The 23,083-nt window shown below is 37.5% G+C and overlaps 1 protein-coding gene across 2 annotated transcripts in view; it reads left to right on the top strand.

Moving 5' to 3' along the window:
- Positions 1-9,776: 9,776 nt before the first annotated feature.
- The window catches only part of dpy19l3 (dpy-19 like C-mannosyltransferase 3), a 40,510-nt gene continuing 27,203 nt past the window's right edge, over positions 9,777-23,083 (top strand). The window contains exons 1-6 of one of the 2 annotated variants that reach the window (XM_061897189.1): positions 9,777-10,138; positions 16,066-16,173; positions 21,077-21,184; positions 21,487-21,611; positions 21,665-21,755; positions 21,831-21,952. In XM_061897189.1, coding sequence (XP_061753173.1) covers positions 10,063-10,138; positions 16,066-16,173; positions 21,077-21,184; positions 21,487-21,611; positions 21,665-21,755; positions 21,831-21,952 — 630 coding nt within the window. In that variant the 5' untranslated portion in view covers positions 9,777-10,062. The remainder of the gene's footprint in view (positions 10,139-16,065; positions 16,174-21,076; positions 21,185-21,486; positions 21,612-21,664; positions 21,756-21,830; positions 21,953-23,083) is intronic. The other variant, XM_061897190.1, reaches the window with a different exon arrangement.

Raw genomic sequence — 23,083 nt, 5'->3', positions numbered from 1 at the left:
AAAGCTTTTTAAACTGGTTTATGTTGGTGCTGTGTTTTATTTCCTCCTTTAAACAGTTCCATATTTTAACCCCTGCTATTGTTATACTCATTCGTTTCTGCGTTGTTCTACAATATTGGATCTTAAAAAGTAGTTCTCCTCTTAAATTATAATTCCCTTCTCTTTGTAAAAATCTTCTCTGTAACCCTGTTGGAAGTAAATCTTTACTTGCTTTATAAATCATTTGGGCAGTCAAATTACTTCCTTAACGTAAATGACCGCCATAACCACAACACCAGGGGGAGCTCCACAAACCACGTTAAACCCAGATTCCGATCTAACAAAGGTCTTAACTCATTCTCTTTCTATGCCACATCAATGTGGAATGCAATCCCAACAGGTATAAAAGTAAGTGCATCTCTATCCTCCTTCAAAACCGCTCTAAAACAACACCTCCAGGCAACTTCAACACTTTACTAATACCCTCCTCCATTCACATCCCATCTCCCCGGATTATAAACAACTCAAATGTACTTCTAATGTATATACTTGTTCTTATGCTATGTGAACTCACTATGTTCTCTGCTGGCTGTACATATCCTACTAAGTAAGACCAACACTGTTTCAATGTCCACATTTCTCTGTTGATGCAATTGTTGATGACTGAAGTACTGATATCAACCAAAGCTCCTCATCCCACCCCCGGGATTGTAAATAATGTAAATAATTCAATGTACATACTATGATGATTAACTTGTGTGATGACTGTATTATGCTGATAGTATATATTTGTACCATGAATTGATTAACGTGGACCCCGACTTAAACAAGTTGAAAAACTTATTGGGGTGTTACCATTTAGTGGTCAATTGTACGGAATATGTACTGTACAATCTACTAATAAAAGTATCAAAAAAACTGTCGCTCCTCTGGTCACCGGATTGTTCCTCTGCCATGCTTGTTCAAGTTGCTGGTTTCCATTTTTTTATTTTATTTTATTTCCCCCCACTTGTTTACCTATATCCCACCTTTTTTGTAAGGCAGACCCGCCAGCGATCCTGTTCTGTCTCCCTGCAATGTTTGTCTGATCTTGAATGGGATTGTGCTGAAAATTTTAATTTCCCCTCAGGGATTAATAAAGTATGTCTGATTCTGATGCCCGCTCTGGTTCCTTTGCCCCATTTTTTACATAAAAGAAAAATGAAAAAATACAGAGGCACACCACGGGCAGAAATCATTAAGAAATTAAACTCTGTAAACAACAAAAAGTAATTGTCTCAATTGTTGGATATGAATTCAAACCATAACCAGCCATGCATCAATAAAGCTCTTTGTAACTAAAAGATTGTGTGCCCAAAAACAAACGCGTGCAAGTTTAGAAAAAATGTACATGTTACAATTTACCCCAGAGGAATTACAGGACTTTTCAAATACTTCTGGTTTGGTAATTAATACAATACGGGGGGAAATATTGGAGTGGACCCTCACATTGTCGTTGAATCTAACAATTCAATAATTGTATCAACCCGACATCCATTTCAGGAGGTCTCCCAGGAGGGGGTCCGAACATCTGCAGTCTGGAGTAGCTTAGCTGCTTTTTTAACGAGTAGCTTTTCCTGTAGCTTAGCTAATGATGTGTATTTCTGGTCCTGTCGGGGCAGAAGGGCGACACCTACACGGCACTGCAGCTGGATCGAAAGAGACGTCGGAGACGCTTTGCTGAATAAAAAGTTTCCTTATTACGAGCGAGCATCATTATACAGGACTGCAGTACCTGGAGGAGGTCAAGTCAAAAAATGTGTCTCTCTTAACTTGGAGAGGCTAAACCCATCCATTCATCCGTTTTCTACCGCGTATTCCAGTCAGGGTCGCGGGGGGGCCGCTGGAGCCTATCCCAGCTACAATCGGGCGGAAGGCGGGGTACACCCTTGACAAGTCGCCACCTCATCGCAGGCCCAACACAGATAGACAAAATTCACACTCACATTCAAACACTAGGGCCAATTTAGTGTTGCCAATCAACCTATCCCCAGGTGCATGTCTTTGGAAGTGGGAGGAAGCCGGAGTACCCGGAGGGAACCCACGGAGTCACGGGGAGAACATGCAAACTTCACACAGAAAGATCCCGAGCCTGGGATTGAACCCCAGACTACTCAGGACCTTCGTATTGTGAGGCAGACGCACTAACCCCTCTTCCACCGTGAAGCCAAACCATCAGTTTTTAATAATAATGGATTAGATTTTACATTGCGCTTTTCTATTATTAGATACTCAAAGCGCTCACAGAGAAATGGGGAACCATCATTCCTTCACACCTGGTGGTGGTAAGCTACATTTGTAGCCACAACAGCCCTGGGGTCGACTTGAGTTTGCGCCTACGGCCCCTCCGACCACCACCCATCATTCTTTCACCAGTGTTAGCGCCACCTGGGGGCAAGGGTGAAGTGTCCTGCCCAAGGAGACAACGGCAGCGATTTGGATGTCAAGAGGCGGTTGAGCGAACCTACAACCCTCAGGTTTCTGGCACCGCCGCTCTACCCACTATGCCATACCGACCCTTATTATATTCCTTCTTTCTGTCTCTGGGTGTGTGCTAAGTCAACACAGCACACCCTGACCATAGGAGATGGTCCTAAGTGTCTGGAAAGACAACTGCTTTTAGTCATAACTTAAATGTTGGGGTTGAGCGAAACATGTAGTCTCTTCTCAAGGATAGGGCTATCACTTTTGCATTCCGAAGTCCCAAATAGGGCCTCTTTCCTACAAAAAGTGATCCAATCCACCTGCGAATGTCAAATTAAGGGGCCTTATCTTAGTATGTGCTCCAACTGAAATACCACTATTTACTTAAACTTGGTGGTTCGCTTTCTCCAAGGTTGATATAAACCTTCACCAGAAGAAAAACACATTATGAGTGAACTAATTCCCTTCACTACTTTTAGACCAGGGGTCACCAATGTGGTGCCCGCGGGCACCAGGTAACCTATAAGGACCAGATGAGTCGCCCGCTGGCCTGTTCTAAAAATAGTTCAAATAGCAGCACTTACCAGTGAGCTGCCTCTATTTTTTAAATTGTATTTATTTACTAGCAGGCTGGTCTCGCTTTGCTCGACATTTTTAATTCTAAGAGAGACAAAACTCAAATAGAATTTTAAAATCCAAGAAAACATTTTAAAGACTTGGTCTTCACTTGTTTAAATAAATTCTTTTTTTTTTTTACTTTGCTTTTTTATAACTTTCAGAAAGACAATTTTAGAGAAAAAATACAACCTTAAAAATTATTTCAGGATTTTTAAACACATATACCTTTTTACCTTTTAAATTCCTTCCTCTTCTTTCCTGACAATTTAAATCAATGTTCAAGTATTTTTTTTTTTATTATTGTAATGAATAATAAATAATTTTAAATTTAATTCTTCATTTTAGCTTCTGTTTTTTTGACAAAGAATGTTTGTGAAATATTTCTTCAAACTTATTATGATTAAAATTCCCCAAAAATATTCTGGCGAATCTAGAAAATCTTTAGAATCAAATTTAAATCTCATTTCAAAGTGTTTTGAATTTATTTTAAAATTTTTGTTCTGGAAAATCTATAAAAAAAATAATGATTTGTCTTTGTTAGAAATATAGCTTGGTCCAATTTTTTATATATTCTAACAAAATGCAGATTGGATTTTAAACTATTTAAAACATGTCATCAAAATTCTAAAAATTAATTTTAATCAGGAAAAATTACTAATGATGTTCCATAAATTCTTTTTTTTAATGTATTTTTTTTAGAAAGATGCGAATTAGGTCGTTTTTTTTCTTCTTTTTTTTTGGTTGAATTTTGAATTTTAAAGAGTCGAAATTGAAGATAAACTATGTTTCAATATGTATTTATTTATTTTTTCCTGTTTTCTCTTTTAAACTGTTTAATTGTTTTTTTCATCATTTATTCTCTACAAAAAAACCTTCCGTAAAAGGAAAAAAAATGTACGACGGACTTGTTGAAATACCTTTTAACAATCATTGGTACTTTAACTTTAACTTCAAAAGATGAAATCAACTCCAAACAACCACTTAGTGGTTGCCAAAAAGTAATTCCAAGTAAAAATTTATGAATTTATGTCTGACACATCTTATCTGTGCTTACATTATGAGATTACCTTTAGGAGAAATACATATATCATTAAAAAAAAGTACGTACTGTACCGTCTACTTGTTGAAATACCTTTTTTAAAAAGCTGAAATCAACTCCAAACAACTTAGTGGTTGCCAAAAAGTAATTCAAAGTCACAATTTATTTCTGACACATCTTATCTGTGCTTACATTATGAGATTACCTTTAGGAGAAATACATACATCATTAAAAAAAAAAGTACGTACTGTACCGTCTACTTGTTGAAATACCTTTTATAAAAAGCTGAAATCAACTCCAAACAACTTAGTGGTTGCCAAAAAGTAATTCAAAGTCACAATTTATTTCTGACAGATCTTATCTGTGCTTACATTATGAGATTACCTTTAGGAGAAATACATACATCATTAGAAAAAAAGTACGTACTGTACCGTCTACTTGTTGAAATACCTTTTTTAAAAAGCTGAAATCAACTCCAAACAACAACTTGGTGGTTGCCAAAAAGTAATTCAAAGTAACAATTTATGTCTGACACATCTTATCTGTGCTTACATTATGAGATTACCTTTAGGAGAAATACATACATCATTAAAAAAAAAGTACGTACTGTACCGTCTACTTGTTGAAATACCTTTTTTAAAAAGCTGAAATCAACTCCAAACAACAACTTGGTGGTTGCCAAAAAGTAATTCAAAGTAACAATTTATGTCTGACACATCTTATCTGTGCTTACATTATGAGATTACCTTTAGGAGAAATACATACATCATTAAAAAAAAAGTACGTACTGTACCGTCTACTTGTTGAAATACCTTTTTTAAAAAGCTGAAATCAACTCCGAACAACTTAGTGGTTGCCAAAAAGTATTTCAAAGTCACAATTTATTTCTGACGGATCTTATCTGTGCTTACTTTATTAGATTACCTTTAGGAGAAATACATACATCATTAGAAAAAAAGTACATCCTGTACCGTCTACTTGTTGAAATACCATTTTTAAAAAGCTGAAATCAACTCCAAACAACAACTTGGTGGTTGCCAAAAAGTAATTCCAAGTAACAATTTATGTCTGACACATCTTATCTGTGCTTACATTATGAGATTACCTTTAGGAGAAATACATACATCATTAAAAAAAAAAGTACATACTGTACCGTCTACTTGTTGAAATACCTTTTTTAAAAAGCTGAAATCAACTCCAAACAACTTAGTGGTTGCCAAAAAGTAATTCAAAGTCACAATTTATTTCTGACACATCTTATCTGTGCTTACATTATGAGATTACCTTTAGGAGAAATACATACATCATTAAAAAAAAAGTACGTACTGTACCGTCTACTTGTTGAAATACCTTTTTTAAAAAGCTGAAATCAACTCCAAACAACAACTTGGTGGTTGCCAAAAAGTAATTCCAAGTAACAATTTATGTCTGACACATCTTATCTGTGCTTACATTATGAGATTACCTTTAGGAGAAATACATACATCATTAAAAAAAAAAGTACATACTGTACCGTCTACTTGTTAAAATACCTTTTTTAAAAAGCTGAAATCAACTCCAAACAACTTAGTGGTTGCCAAAAAGTATTTCAAAGTCACAATTTATTTCTGACACATCTTCTCTGTTCTTACATTATGAGATTACCTTTAGGAGAAATACATATATCATTAGAAAAAAAGTACGTACTGTACCGTCTACTTGTTGAAATACCTTTTTTAAAAAGCTGAAATCAACTCCAAACAACAACTTGGTGGTTGCCAAAAAGTAATTCAAAGTAACAATTTATGTCTGACACATCTTATCTGTTCTTACATTATGAGATTACCTTTAGGAGAAATACATATATCATTAGAAAAAAAGTACGTACAATTTGCTCAACCTGTATAGTATGCGCCTGCCTTGAATTACTGCCTGGTCAAACTCGTGATGTCACAAGTTACACTTCACCTGTCATTTTCAGAATGGAGGAGACTGATTCCAATACCGGTAATTTGAAATTCAAATTTTTACTGCATGACTTTGGTAAGTGCCGGAGTGAGAAGAGGTTTTAAAATAATTAGCGCATGCTTACTTTTACCGCATGCCTTTGGTAAGCACAGTAGTGAGAAGAGGGTTTAAATTAATTAGCGCTCCGGCGGCAATTCAAGGAAATAAGGTAATTTATGTCTTTATTTTTAAAGTTTTTTTAACAATGGATTTATGTAACCAAATTGTTTGCGTTCAAAATTTGTCAACTGGATTTTTATTTATTTTACACCAAATTATGCTGACAATTTTAGTCCAAAAAAATCCTATGATGAGGTGGCGACTTGTCCAGGGTGTACCCCGCCTTCCGCACGATTGTAGCTGAGATAGGCGCCAGCGCCCCCCGCGACCCCAAAAGGGAATGGACGGTAGAGAATTGATGGATGGATAAAGGGAAGAAGATTCAGAGCTATTCAGTAGGATTTAAGGTCCAAGCTTACATCACATTTAAATTTTTACTCCATAACTTTGGTAAGTGCCCGAGTGAGAAGAGGTTTTAATATAATTAGCGCATGCTTACTTTTACCGCATGCCTTTGGTAAGCGTAGGAGTGAGAAGAGGTTTTAAATCACTTAGCACCCCGGCGGCAATTCAAGGAAATACGGTCATTTATGTCTTTATTTTTAAAGTTTTTTTAACAATGAATTTTTGTAACCAAATTGTTTGCGTTCAAAATTTGTCAACTGAATTTTTTGTTATTTTTCACCAAATTGTGCTGACAATTTTAGTTAAGAAAATCTGGTGAGGAGGTGGCGACTTGTCCAGGGTGTACACCGCCTTTCGCCCGGTTGTAGCTGAGATAGGCGCCAGCGCCCCCCGCAACCCCAAAAGGGAATGGGCGGTAGGGAATTGATGGATAGATAAAGGGAAGAAGATTAAGAGCTATTCAGTAGGATTTAAGGTCCAAGCTTACATCACATTTAAATTTTTACTCCATAACTTTGGTAAGTGCCGGAGTGAGAAGAGGTTTTAATATAATTAGCGCATGCTTACTTTTACCGCATGCCTTTGGTAAGCGTAGGAGTGAGAAGATGTTTTAAATCAATTAGCGCCCCGGCGGCAAATAAAGGAAGTACGATAATTTATGTCTTCATTTTGAAAGTTTTTTTAACAATGAATCAATGAATCACAACACCAACACCTCCAGGCAACTTCAACACTTTACTAATACCCTCCTCCATTCACATCCCATCTCCCCGGATTATAAACAACTCAAATTTACTTCTAATGTATATACTTGTTCTTATGCTATGTGAACTCACTATGTTCTCTGCTGGCTGTACATATCCTACTAAGTAAGACCAACACTGTTTCAATGTCCACATTTCTCTGTTGATGCAATTGTTGATGACTGAAGTACTGATATCAACCAAAGCTCCCCACCCACCCCCCGGATTGTAAATAATGTAAATAATTCAATGTACATACTATGATGATTAACTTGTGTGATGACTGTATTATGTTGATAGTATATATTTGTACCATGAATTGATTAACGTGGACCCCGACTTAAACAAGTTGAAAAACTTATTGGGGTGTTACCATTTAGTGGTCAATTGTACGGAATATGTACTGTACTGTGCAATCTACTAATAAAAGTATCAATCAATCAATCAATCTATGTAACCAAATTGTTTGCGTTCATAATTTGTCAACTGAATTTTTATTTATTTTTCACCAAATTGTTCTGACAATTTTAGTTTAAAAAATCCTGTGATGAGGTGGCGACTTGTCCAGGGTGTACCCCGCCTTCCGCCCGATTGTAGCTGAGATAGGCGCCAGCGCCCTCCGCGACCCCAAAAGGAAATGGGGGGTAGAGAATGGATGGATGGATAAAGGGAAGAAGATTAAGAGCTATTCAGTAGGATTTAAGGTCCGAGCTTACATCACACTCAAATTTTTACTGCGTACCTTTGGTAAGTGCCGGAGTGAGAAGAAGTTTTAAAATAATTAGCGCATGCCTACTTGTACCGCATGCTTTTGGTAAGCGCAGGAGTGAGAAGATGTTTTAAATTAATTAGCGCCCCGGCGGCAATTCAAGGAAATACGGTAATTTATGTCTTTATTTTTAAAGTTTTTTTAACAATGAATTTTTGTAACCAAATTGTTTGCGTTCAAAATTTGTCAACTGAATTTTTTGTTATTTTACACCAAATTGTGCGGACAATTTTAGTTAAAAAAATCTGGTGAGGAGGTGGCGACTTGTCCAGGGTGTACACCGCCTTTCGCCCGGTTGTAGCTGAGATAGGCGCCAGCGCCCCCCGCAACCCCAAAAGGGAATGGGCGGTAGAGAATGGATGGATGGATAAAAGGAATAAGATTAAGAGCTGTCCAGTAGGATTTAAAGTCCAAGCTTACATCACATTTAAATTTTTACTCCATAACTTTGGTAAGTGCCGGAGTGAGAAGAGGTTTTAATATAATTAGCGCATGCTTACTTTTACCGCATGCCTTTAATAAGCGCAGGAGTGAGAAGAGGTTTTAAATTAATTACCGCCCCGGCGGCAATTCAAGGAAACACAGTAATTGATGTCTTCATTTTGAAAGTTTTTTTTAACAATGAATTTATTGTTTGCGTTCAAAATTTGTCAACTGAATTTTTATTTATTTTACACCAAATTAAGCTGACAATTTTAGTTAAAAAAATCCTGTGATGAGGGGGCGACTTGTCCAGGGTGTATCCCGCCTTCCACCCGATTGTAGCTGAGATAGGCGCCAGCGTCCCCCGTGACCCTTGAAGGGAATGGGCGCTAGAGAATGGATGGATGGATAAAGGGAAGAAGATTAAAAGCTATTCAGTAGGATTTAAGGTCCAAGCTTACATCACACTTAAATTTTTACTCCATACCTTTGGTAAGTGCCGGAGTGAGAAGAGGTTTTAAAATAATTAGCGCATGCTTACTTTTACCGCATGCCTTTGGTAAGCGCAGGAGTGAGAAGATGTTTTAAATTAATTAGCACCCCGGCGGCAATTCAAGGAAATACGGTCATTTATGTCTTTATTTTGAAAGTTTTTTTAACAATACATTTTTGTAACCAAATTGTTTGTGTTCAAAATTTGTCAACTGGATTTTTATTTGTTTTACACCAAATTATGCTGACAATTTTAGTTAAAAAAAATCCTTCGATGAGGTGGCGACTTGTCCAGGGTGTACGCCGCCTTCCGCCCGGTTGTAGCTGAGATAGGCGCCAGAGAATAGATGGATGGATAAAGGGAAGAAGATTAAGAGCTGTTCAGTTGGATTTAAGGTCCAAGCTTACATCACACTCAATTTTTTACTGCATACCTTTGGTAAGTGAGAAGAGATTTTAAAATAATTAGCGCGTGCTTACTTTTACCGCATGCCTTTAGTAAGCGCAGGAGTGAGAAGAGGTTTTAAATTAATTAGCGCCCCGGCGGCAATTCAAGGAAATATGGTATATGTTTGTTCAATAATTGAAAAAAAATAAATAAAAATAAAATAAAAATCAGTAATGCGCAAGCGCAGTGGTACACATCGGAAAATCAGTGGCGTTGCACATCACAAATGTACACTATTTTAAAACACCACGTGTACAGAATGGTGAGTGTTCTGTATATTCGTAGGATTAAGAAAAATAAAAATATAAATGTATTTTTTTACTTTATTTATCAAGTTATGGCGAGGGCGTAGCTCCTCCTCCCAAGCGTGCACCATTTCCGCGTTGTTGCCACTCACCTGTTTTGCTTCGTAGCCACTCTACAAGAGTCTCAATAATAGTTGGCGCACGATGAATATAGATGTTAGAATATGTTGAAATCATTCAAAACAAAGAAGGGTGTAGTTTTGTAGGGTTTGGCACTTAAATCGGCTAACAGGGAAGTGGTGACTAGCCTCCTGCTAGCTAGCATGTTGCCCTTCCAACCACGTCAGATAATAACATTCACTACTTTGTTTTAAGATTTACTTTAAAGCGCCATGGCTGGGTTACGACGTCGTAAAGTAGATACTTCTGTGGAGGGCGAAGAGGAGGACGAGCCCACTCAAACCGACGGTAAGTATGGCTTTTAGCGAACAAGAGTTGTTTACTGTTAGCCTCAGCTATCTTAGAGCAGGGATTTTCAACCACTGTGCCGCGGCACACTGATATATTGTCTGGTGTGCTGTGGGAAATTATGCAACTTCACCTAATTGGTCCCAAAAAAAAGTTTCCAAATCAATAATCATAACAATGTGCCGTTGTCTAGTGCAGTGTTTTTCAACCTTGTTTGAGCCAAGGCACTTTTTTTTTCATTGAAAAAATGCTGAAATCATTCAAAAACTAAACTCAGTTAACAGTAAAAAGTCATCACAAGTGTTGGATATGACTTTAAAGCATAAACAAGCATGCATGACTATAGCTCTTGTCTCAAAGTAGGTGTACTGTCACCACCTGTCACATCACACCCTGACTTATTTGCACTTTTTTGCTCTCTTCCTGTGTCTTTTACTTCTTGTTTGGTGGCTTTCCCTGTTTTGTTGCTATTTTCCTGTAGCAGTTTCATGACTTCCTTCAAGCGATATTTCCCACATCAACTTTGTTTTAGCAATCAATAATATTTCAGTTGTTTTTATCTTTCTTTGTGGGGACATTGTTGATTGTCGTGTCATGTTCGGATGTACTTTGCGGACGCTGTCTTTGCTCCACAGTAAGTCTTTGCTGTCGTCCAGCATTCTGTTTTTGTTTACTTTGTAGCCAGTTCGGTTTTAGTTTTTGTTCCCTAAGCTTCAATGTCTTTCCTTAGGGGCACTCACCTTTTGTTTATCTTTGCTTTAAGCATTAGACACCTTTTTACCTGCACCCTGCCTCCCGCTGTTCCCGACTTTAGCTACCTGCTGCCACCTACTGATATGGAAGAGTATTACACGGTTACTCTGCCGAGCTCTAGACAGAACCGACACTCAACAACACATCATTTGCAGACTATAATTACTGGTTTGCAAAAAAATATGTTTAACCCAAATAGGTGAAATTAAACAATCTCCCACGGCACACCAGACTGTATCTCACGGCACAGTGGTCTAATGCCTGTACTGTGTAGAGCAGGGGTCACCAAAGCGGTGCCCGCAAGGACCAGATGAGTCGCCCGCTGGCCTGTTCTAAAAATAGCTCAAATAGCAGCACTTACCAGTGAGCCGCCTCTATTTTTTTATTTTTTTTTTATTTACTAGCAAGCTGGTCTCGCTTTGCTCGACATTTTTAATTCTAAGAAAGACAAAACTCAAATAGGATTTGAAAATCCAAGAAAATATTTTAAAGACTTGGTCTTCACTTGTTGACCCTGCGATGAGGTGGCAACTTGTCCAGGGTTTACCCCGCCTTCCGCCCGGGTGTAGCTGAGATAGGCATCCGTGACCCCAAAGGGAATAAGCGGTAGAAAATGGATGGGTCTTCACTTGTTCAAATAAATTCATTTTTTTTTTACTTTGCTTCTTATAATTTTCAGAGAGACAATTTTAGAGAAAAAATACAACCTTAAAAATGATTTTAGGATTTTTAAACACATATACCTTTTTACACTTTAAATTCCTTCCTCTTCTTTCCTGACAATTTAAATCAATGTTCAAGTATTTTTTTAAATTTTTTTATTGTAAAGAATAATAAATACATTTTAATTTAATTCTTAATTTTAGCTTTTGTTTTTTTCGACGAAGAATATTTGTGAAATATTTCTTTAACCTTATTATGATTAAAATTCAAAAAAATTATTCTGGCAAATCTAAATAATCTGTAGAATCAAATTTAAATCTTATTTCAAAGTCTTTTGAATTTCTTTTATAAATTTTGTTCTGGAAAATCTAGAAGAAATAATGGTTTGTCTTTGTTAGAAATATAACTTGGTCCAATTTGTTATATATTATAACAAAGTGCAAATTGGATTTTAACCTATTTAAAACATGTCATCAACATTCTAAAATTAATCTTTATCAGGAAAAATTACTATTGATGTTCAATAAATAATTTTTTTAATTTTTCCAAAAAGATTCCAATTAACTACTTTTTCTCTTCATTTTTTTCGGTTGAATTTTGAATTTTAAAGAGTCGAAATTGAAGATAAACTATGTTTCAAAATTAAATTTTCATTTTTTCCGTGTTTCCTCCTCTTTTAAACCGTTCAATTAAGTGTTTTTTTCATCATTTATTCTCTACAAAAAACCTTCCGTAAAAGGAAAAAAAATGTGCGACGAAATGATAGACCGAAATATCCTTTATTTTATATATATAGATTTATTTATTAAAGCTAAATTGAGCAAATTGGCTATTTTCGGCATTTTATTTAAGCATGTATCAAACTGGTAGCCCTTTGTATTAATCAGTACCCAAGAAGTAGCTGTTAGTTTCAAAAAGTTTGGTGACCCCTGGCTTAAACCAAAAATAAACAAAAAGTGCGTGTCTTGAAGAAAAGGCTGTGAAGCTGCGGGAAGGCTATGCAGAAAGAAACTAAAACCGAACTGGCTACAAAGTAAACAACAACAGAATGCTGGACGACAGCAAAGACTTACTGTGGAGCAAAGACGGCGTCCGCAATGTAAATCCGAACATGACATGACAATCAACAATGTCCCCACAAAGAAGGATAAAAAAACAACTGAGCAGATGCGGGAAATATCGCTCAAAGGAAGACATGAAACTGCTACAAGGAAAATGCCAACAAAAAACAGGAAAAGCCACTAAAATAGGAGCGCAAGACAAGGTCTAAAACACTACATACAGGAAAACAGCAATAGACTCCAAATAAATCAGGTGGTGATGTGACAGGTGATGACAGTACACCTACTTTGAGACAAGAGCTATATTGATTCATGCTTGGTTATGCTTTAAAGCAGGGGTCCCCAAACTTTTTGACTTGGGGGTCGCATTGGGTTGGCTGGTGGCCAGGCTGTATATGTATATATATATATATATATATATATATATATATATATATATATATATATATTCCTCGCGCACTAAATGACTGAAAGAGTGCGCACTTGCTGCGTGCTCGCCCGACACTGCTGCGTGAGCGCAATGATGTTACGTTATCGATGAGAAAATGCATTTTTAGACAATATGATATGCCTGAGCGGCTAGGAGACACCGAGAGTAACAAGGTGGTGGTAAATGGATTAGAAAGGACAGAATTCAAAAATAATATTTAGAATTAGAATATTATTTTTTTAACTTGGGACTTCCCGCGGGCCAGATTTTGGAGGCTGGCGGGCCGTAGTTTGGGGACCCCTGCTTTAAAGGCATACCCAACAATTGCGACGACTTTTTACTGTCAAAGGAGTTTCATTTTTTAATGATTTCTGCTGGTGGTGTGCCTCCGCATTTTTTCAACACAAAAAATGTGCCTTGGCTCAAAAAAGGTTGAAAAACACTGTTCAGGGGTGTCCAAAGTGTGGCTTGCGAGCCATTTGTAGCCTGCAGCTCATTTTTAACGGCCGTGCACAATTTAAAATACTAATAAGAAAAAAACTAACAATTGAAATAAAATGGCAAACAAGTCAAATGTAACAATACATGGCATTCCGTTAGCGGCATCCATCGATGCATCCATTTTCTACCGCTTGTCCCTTTTGGGGTCACGGGGGGTGCTGGAGCCTATCTCAACTGCATTCAGACGGTAGGCGGGGTACACCCTGGACAAGTCGCCAGCTCAAAGCAGGGCCAACACAGTTATCTGACACCATTCACACTAGGGTTGGGCAATATGGCCATTTATTAATATCTCGATATTTTTAGGCCACGTCACGATACACAATATATATCTCCATATCTTGCCTTAGCCTTGAATGAACACTTGATGCATATAATCACAGCAGTATGATGATTCTATGTGTCTACATTAAAACATTTTTGTTCATACTGCATTATTATATACTCACTTTAAACGTTCATGCAGAGAGGGAAATCACAACTAAGTCAATTGACCAAAACTGTATTTATTAAACAGTTATTAAGCATTGGCACAAACATTCATGTCATTTCAAAACAGAAAGTGCAAGATTGTCAGAGACATTTTAAAACAATCTATGAGTGCACTTTTGTGCATGATGTCACTAAGATGACATATCAAAACAACACTAAACTAGAGTGCACTTTTTGTACAGAACGCCACTACAATAGTTTAAAACAAATAAAAAGCACTCTTGTGCATGATGTCACACAAAATATTTCAATAACTGTCGAATAAAAATGAGCTGCATAATAGTGTATGTCCTTCGCTATGTGGTAGGTTACTGTGGACGTTTTCTCCTTATCCATCCATCCATCCATCCATTTTTTACCGCTTATTCCCTTTTGGGGTCGCGGGGGGCGCTGGCGCCTATCTCACTTACAATCGGGCGGAAGGCGGGGTACACCCTGGACAAGTCGCCACCTCATCACAGGGCCAACACAGATAGACAGACAACATTCACACACATTCACACACTAGGGCCAATTTAGTGTTGCCAATCAATTTTCTCCTTATGTTGTTCACTATTTTTTCATAGTGTTGATGTGTAAATAGTTGCTTCTGCATTTTGTTGATGTGGCACCAAACGGAGATGATGACATGCGGAGTTTCAACCACTTTTAATTCTCTAGCGCAGGGGTAGGGAACCTATGGCTCTCGAGCCAGATGTGGCTCTTTTGATGACCGCATCTGGCTCTCAGTTAAATCTTAGCTGACATTGCTTAACACGATAAGTAATGAATAATTCTGCTGGTAATCACGATGTTAAAAATAACTTTCAAAATATAAAACATTCTCAAGCATTTTAATCCATCCAACCGTTTTCTAATGCACCTGTTCAAGAAATAACAATGGTCTTAAAAAGAATTAGAGACTTGTTATACTCAAAAAAATTTGGTTTTAATAAAAAAATGCACGCATTTATTGTATTCAGTGTTAAAATAAAATGATATGGCTCTCAGGGAAATACGTTTTAAAATATTTGGCTTTCATGGCTCTCTCAGCCAAAAAGGTTCCCGACCCCTGCTCTAGGGGGTGACAAAATAGTAGTGCTGCTACTTTTTGTAGCAACGCTTTTGCCGCATACTTGACATATTACGGTTTTCTGTTCAACATATTGCTGCTTGAAGCCAAACCGCCGCCAGACGATGCACCCCGTGTGGTTTTTCTTGGGAATTAATTCTTCCTTCATTTGTTACCAGATTCGCACCTACTTTCTCTCGTATTACCACTTCCTAGCATCACAGCTAGCAGAGTATATATATATATATATATATATATATATATATATATATATATATATGTGTGTATATATATATATATATATATAATTATTTAGTACAAACATTTGAATGAAAAGGTTTCAAAACATGTTACAGGGTAGAAAAGCTCCTTCTGGTTGCATGTACACAGCCTAAAAATGTCTTTTAAAAAATTCCATCCATTCATCCACCCATTTTCTACCGTAAAATTGATTCTTAAAAAAAAATAAAAAAAATTTTTTTTGTTGCTTTTTGAAAATTATAAGACCTTTTTTTTTAACACTTTTATGAGTGGGGCCCTTTTGGATCCCCATGAATTTTGGTGGGATTATTTTTTTAATCTGCCATCGCTCCAAAAATAGTAGTTGATTAAAATATTTTTACCCATAAATTATTGACCTATTTAAAGCTCCAACTATTTCACAACAAATATTCCACTTTGAACATTTTTTGTGGAAAATATTGCGTATTTTGTGTTTTTGCCATAGAAATTGGGTTTTGACAAAAAGGTCTAAACAATGACTTTATAGATAGATAGACATTCAACCATTGAATAAAAAAATGTACATATTGTATTGGTTCTGAAAATGACACATTTCAAAATGTCCCCCGCATGCATTGATTTTTCAGTGTGGACACCCCTTCTCTAGTCCATCCAACCAGTTGGGATTCGAGAAACTTGTTAAACTCTTCGTTCCCTCTTTCTCTCTCTTTCACATCCAATCCAATCCATTTAGATGTTAAAGGAGAAGAAGAGGAAGAGTTGAAAGATGACGACGAAGAACAAAAACAGGAGGATTCGACCGAGCCTGTGTCGACTGTGAGGAAACCAAAGACTTCTGCAAGTACGTTTTCATGTCAGTCATTTACAACACCTCCATTTACAACATCAACATGATATGAACCAGTACTTAAGTATCAAAAGTCCTATCCTCACTTGGAGTGAATGCATAGATACGCTTTGTCCTGAACCTTACAACAGCTGTTGAAAATAATTAATCATAGATGATTTATACATTTTCAATCATACTCATTGAGCCAGACGAGCATTAGCAGGACAAGTAAACTCCACATAGCGAATCTAAAACCGAGCTCTGAGGCTTTGTATTTGCATACAACGCTTCGCTTAGTTTTGACACAAGATGGATGACGTAACCGGAAACCTATCTGTTGTTATGTTTGTGCAAAATTGATCGGGCGTGCGTAGTGTGGGGTTCTAGAAACCGTGCGAATTCAGGACAAGGAACCTGAAAGTACTACAATATTCTTAAGGTCATTGTAAAGCGGGCAAAAGAAACCAAGTAGCTGTCGACATCAAGGCGCAACCTGCGGCTGGCTAGAATCAATCAAGCTGGATTTACTCCTGCTTCAGCAAAGTGACACTATAAAGTTTTCTCGAATCATTTTGTAACCCTGGAATGTGCCGTGAATGATGTTGTTTTACTTGTCGATGATAAAGGCTTTTATAATGTAATGGAATAATGTGATTGAATGTGTTTATTAGTCTTACACAGTTGTTGTTTATGAATATTAGGAAAAAGAGCAAGCTTTTATGATGTTACCAACCCAGACTGGGTAAGATCACGAGGGATGAGCACACATTTATCTTCCTTTATAGCCAGAATTGTTTATCAATATTGAAATCCCGATTATTAATCCCGATTATTACTTGTTAGGTAAAACAGTGTTTGGGTTGGGTGTGAACGCAATGCCATCATGTCATTTCTAATATCTATTAAAAAAGCTGTAGTTAAACGTTATCCATATATTTAAAGACAAATATTTGTTTTTTTGTTCATTAATAGTATGAACCTGTCAGCTTTTTGTCATTACACAATTTCCTTATCTCTATTTTTACATTTTCATAGAGAGATAGATCTTTTTTTTAAGTTATATATATTAACATCCACTAATAGATAGACAGTACTTTATTTATAAAAATTTTCGGCACAATCCCATTCAAGATAAGACCAACATTACAGGGAGACAGGAATCGCTGACGGGTCTGCCGGCCTCCAGCGCCCCTTACAAAAAAGGTGAGATACAGGTAAACAAGTGGGGGGGAATGGGAGAAAAAAATAGAAGATTAAATGCAAATTAAATAAAATAATAAAATCGGTCTAAGCCTGGGCCCTGGAGAGGGGGTCCAGACTGAGGCCAAGGGAAAAAAACAACAACTCAAATCCATAGTACACATCCCTTTTACATGTGTGTAAGAGGGAAACATCAAAGAAGACAAAGGACATTAAAGCAACGGATACAACCAGCCACTTCTACATAAAGCTATGAATAAAAATTAAAAGAAATATATACACTGTGGTGGCCTCTGCGGTGTTCCACGCCATCGTCCGCTGGGGTGGAGGGAGCATGGCCAGAGGCAGGAGCAGACCCAACAAAGCAACCAAGAGAGCCGACTCCACTCTCGGCCAGTGTCCAGTACGCATGGATGAGCGAGGATACGTCCAAGGTGACTGAGGTGTCCGACACCTGCTCACAAAGCCAAGACACCCCAAAGCCTCTCCGTCCCGGCGCTCAGTGCTAGCTCCTCAACCCTGTCCCCTTATCTGCATCTCCTCCAGTCCCTCCAAACTGACTCATGTGTGGCAGAGACCCAGCAGCTGGTCTCCATGGCCAAAAGTCTCCCGGGAGGCAGATCCAGAAGTCCACAAAAAGCACCGCAGAGGTCACGAAAGTGCCACCCCTTGTCACACAGTCCCAAAGGGCCCCGGACCAGAAGGCAAAAAAATATAATGCATGAAAACAAGAGGGAAACACAAAAGGATGACACAAGATCACAGAGCTCCTGCCAACAGCAGCCACTACAGAAGCGCCATCATGGAAAAATGTACATGTGTATGCTGTATCGGGACAGATACATTAAGAGTTAGAGCCTAAATCTGTCATATTGGTATTAATTATACACCATAAAAGTTTAACAAAATGCCATGTCACATGAATCGTTTTTAAAGTAATAACTTTAAATTGAAAAAAAACACAAGTACCGGTAATGCAACACAACATAGTGTTTAGTTTTTAATATTCATATAAAACAAAGCAGTTTGGCTAAAAAAGATGAAGTCTAATAAACAAGCTTTGTTCTTCTCCAATAACACCATGTGGTTCAGTGCAACAGTTTGGCCCACAAAAATAAACCGGAGCGATACCTCTCACTTCTTATACACAATCTTTGTGCCTCACTGACAACACAGCCTGCGTTCATCAAATATTTTTCTCCTCCAAAGTATACTTTTTGTGTGGGACAAAAGCGGTTGTCGCCAATATTGTTCACACCTCTCCCGTCCAAAGGCAAAACCCAGTAACTCAATTTTGGTCAAAACTGAGCTGTTAATAATTTTGGAGTTCCTAGGTGATATGCTTTACATTAGTGTATGCGATATTGTAATTTGTTCCGCAAGTAAGCTGTTACGCGCATGGCAGGACCTAGCAACTACCACATAACCGCGTAGATACAACAGAAAAACCTAGTATCTCAAGGGACCAATCGGAGCTTCTTTGTCAGTCGCCTTATTGTCTTTAATGAGACATTTGCACCAATGGAGGCCGACGGTCAACCTGATTATGTGATATTATGGCACGAGGGGATATTTGGAAGATTGGCCCAGGACGTTGCAAGCACTTTCATTAAATGTATTGTTCTTGATTCTTCCCCTTGCATACTCTTTTGGGCAGATAACTGTGGAGGTCAAAATAAAAACTGGACGCTGTTTGCCCAATGTGCAAACGCAGAATGGGGCTCACCCGAGATTGTGATAAAATATCTGGAGAAAGGGCACACGTTCATGAGAGCAGATTTAATCCATGGCTCAATCGGCAAGAAAATGAAAGCTCAAGAAAACATCTATACCTTTGATGACTTTGTAGATCTTTGTAAGACAGCATCAAGATAGATTGGTTTTCCTTTGTTTTCTCAAAATCAGCTTGAAGTGAGTTACTAGGTTTTGCCTTTGGACGGGAGACCTGCCGTCATCTAATAAGGGCAGTGCGCTCTTAAACGCACGCCAAGACTGCGTGGAGGTCGAAGCGAGTGAAAGGAAGCAATAGGTTCCGTTTACTCTGAGGGAAGGTCTCCAGAAAAAAGTCTGTAGTTGCCGGCATATTTTGTTCAGTCCGACGGCACTAGTGCTCTTGTGGTGGTGCTGCAACACTTCCGTTCCCAGGAAGTAAGCAGTGTTGCCTAAAATGCATTAATAAATGAAGTTTTTTCGGTAATTAAAAATTGACCGTATTAAAAACCGTATTATTAACTGTCTGGAATTTTACCACGGTTTATCAGTATACCGTTACATCCCTAGAAGTCAGTGCTTAAAAACATAATGAATCCAAATCAATATTGTCATGAATTATTGACCTAATTTAAGCTCTGATTACTTCACATCCAAAATTCCACTTTGAAATATTTTTGGGGGCAGAATATTGCATATTTTGTGTGCTTTCCATATAAAAATATGTTTTCTTTAAAAAAAAGTGCATGAAAGAACAGGAAAAAATAGTTTTATATATATAAGTATGTACATATATTATTTGGTATACCGTATTTTTCTGACTATAAGTCGCATTTTTTTTCATATTTTGGCCGGGGGTGCAAATTATACTCAGAAGCGGCTTATGTGCGAAATTATTAACACATTACCTTAAAATATCAAATAATATTATTTAGCTCATTCACGTAAGAGACTAGAGGTATAAGATTTTATGGGGTTTAGTGATTAGGAGTGACAGATTGTTTGGTAAAGGTATAGCATGTTCTATATGTTATAGTTATTTGAATGACTCTTACCATAACATGTTAGGTTAACATACCAGGTACCTTCTCAGTTGGTTATTTATGCCTCATATAACGTACACTTATTCAGCCTATGGTTAACTAATTTTTATTTATTTTAAATTGCCTCTCAAATGTCTATTCTTGGTATTGGGTTTTATCAAATAAATTTCCCCAAAAAATGAGACTTATACTCCAGTGCAACTTATGTTTTTTTTTCCTTCTTTATTATGCATTTTCGGCAGGTGCGACTTATACTCCGAAAAATACGGTAGTAGTTAGTATAGTAGTAATAGTTTAAATAAAAATGTTTCAAAACATTTTACAGGTTAAAAAAAACTCCTTCTGGTTGCATGGAGACAGCCTAAAACTGTGTATTTAAAAATTCCGCCCATTTGGTACCGCAAAATTAATTCTTTGAAAAAAAAAAAGTTTAATTTTTTTTTCTTTTTTTGTCACTTTTTGAAAATTATGAATCGATCAAGAATTTAGATGAACAACAATCTCGATTCAGATGTGAATGTATTTTTTTGTGCAGTTCAATAATGTGACCTTTTTTTTGTAACACTTTTATGAGTGGGGCCTTTTTGGATCCCCAATAATTTTAGTGGGATTTTTTTTTAATCTATCATTGCTCAAAAAATAAAAAAAATGTTCCCCATGAATTATTGACCTTTTTAAGGCTCCAATTATTCCACTTTGAACATTTTGTTGTGAAAAATACTGCATATTTTGTGTTTTTGCCCAAAAAAACAGGGTTTTGACAGAAAGGGCAACACAAATAACTTTTTATAGATAAACAGCCATTCAAGCATTGAATAAAAAAAAATTACATATTGTATTGGTTCTGAAAATGAACAATTTTAAAATGTCCCCTGCATGCATTGATTTTTCAGTTCGGACACCCCTTCTCTTATCCTTCGCTCCCTCTTTCTCTGTCTTTCACGTCCACCCAATCCATTTAGATGTTAAAGGAGAAGAAGAGGAAGAGTTGAAAGATGACGACGAAGAAAAAAAAACGGAGGCTTCGACCGAGCCTGTGTCGACTGTGAGGAAACCAAAGACTTCTGCAAGTACGTTTGCACGTCAGACATTTACAACACTTCCATATTCAACATCAACATGAAATGAGCCAGTACTTAAGTACCAAAAGTCATATCTTCAATTGGAGTGGATACACTTTGTCCTTAACCTTACAACAGCCATGGAAACTAATAATTCATAGATGATTTATACATTTTCAATCATACTCATTAACCCAGACAAGCATTGGAAGGACATGTTAGCTCCACATAGCGAATCATTGCAATGGAGATCCAAAACTGAACTGTAAGGATTTTTTGGATTAATTTAACTTTTTATTTACTGTCTCCAGTGGGTGTATTCCAGCGGGTGATGAGGAACTTATTTGGATGCGTAGCGGCGGTGGCGTGCGGCATGCTGTACGCCATCTACCTCTCGGCCTTCCACGAGAGGAAGTTCTGGTTTTCCACAAGACAGGTGAGTGACAGCCGCTCTCTTCCCATGCCACGTCCTCACGTGTTGTCTCACAGGAGCTGGAGCGGGAAATTACTTTCCAAGGAGGGAGCGGCGTTTACTATTACTACTACAAGCACATGCTGGCGGCAACGACTTTCGAAAAAGGTCGTCCTTTTCCTTCCGGGTGAATACAAAACGAGGAGGTCAACTGACCTGATGGTGTTGTTTTGTGCGGAACAGGCTTCTACGAGCTGATGACTGATGACGGCACGCTTGCAGGACAAACCATCAACGCTGTGGAGCGTCTGTCTCTGTACCCCGAAATGATCACAAGCTACCTTTTCAGACTTGTAGGCAGCCAGGTCAGTATCATGGAGATGGTTCAGAACGTTGACTGATGCTTTGTCGACTCAGGGCGTACCGCATTTTTCGGAGTATAAGTCGCTCCAGAGTATAGGTCGCACCTGCCGAAAATGCATAATAAAGAAAGAAAAAAACATATATAAGTCGCACTGGAGTATTAGTCACATTTTTGGGGGAAATGTATTTGATAAAACCCAACACCAAGAATAGACATTTGAAAGGCAATTTAAAATAAATAAAGAATAGTGAACCACAGGCTGAATAAGTGTACGTTATATGAGGCATAAATAACCAACGGAGAAGGTGCCTGCTATGTTAACCTAACATATTGTGGTAAGAGTCATTCAAATAACTATAACATATAGAACATGCTATACCTTTACCAAACAATCTGTCACTCCTAATCGATAAATCCCATGAAATCTTATACGTCTAGACTCTCACGTGAATGAGCTAAATAATATAATTTGATATTTTACGGTAATGTGTTAATAATTTCGTACATAAGTCGCTTCTGATTATAAGTCGCACCCCTGGCCAAACTATGAAAAGAACTGCAACTTATAGTCCAAAAAATACGGTACTCGTGCGAGGCCAATCGGCCACTTAATGGCCCACTGAATACAGAAAGCACAGAACTGATCCACGTCAAAGCATGTCACACTTTTCCCCCTTTGGCAAAATTAGATGAGGAGGGCATGCAATACACACGTGCGACGTCACTGAGTCATAGCGTGACTAAGTTACTGTAAGTTCTTAATGACATCCTTAATCACGTAATTCATGATAGAGATCGACTGATATGTTTTTTTCAGGGCCAATACCAATTGTTTGTACCGCATTTTTCGGACTATGAGTCGCACATTTTTTCATAGTTTGGCCGGGGGTGCGACTTATACTCAGGAGCGACTTATGTGTGAAATTATTTACACATTACCGTAAAATATCAAAGATTATTATTTAGCTCATTCACGTAAGAGACTAGACGTATAAGATTTCATGGAATTTAGCGATTAGAAGTGACAGATTATTTGGTAAACGTATAGCATGTTCTATGTGTTATAGTTATTTGAATGACTCTTACCATAATATGTTACGTTAACATAGCAGGCACCTTCTCTGTTGGTTAT

Source organism: Nerophis ophidion, linkage group LG04 (assembly GCF_033978795.1).
Source record: "Nerophis ophidion isolate RoL-2023_Sa linkage group LG04, RoL_Noph_v1.0, whole genome shotgun sequence".
In the NCBI taxonomy this organism is placed as follows: Eukaryota; Metazoa; Chordata; class Actinopteri; order Syngnathiformes; family Syngnathidae; genus Nerophis; species Nerophis ophidion.
The sequence above is the reverse complement of the archived record's forward strand: the minus strand, read 5'-3'. Positions and strand labels throughout refer to the sequence as shown.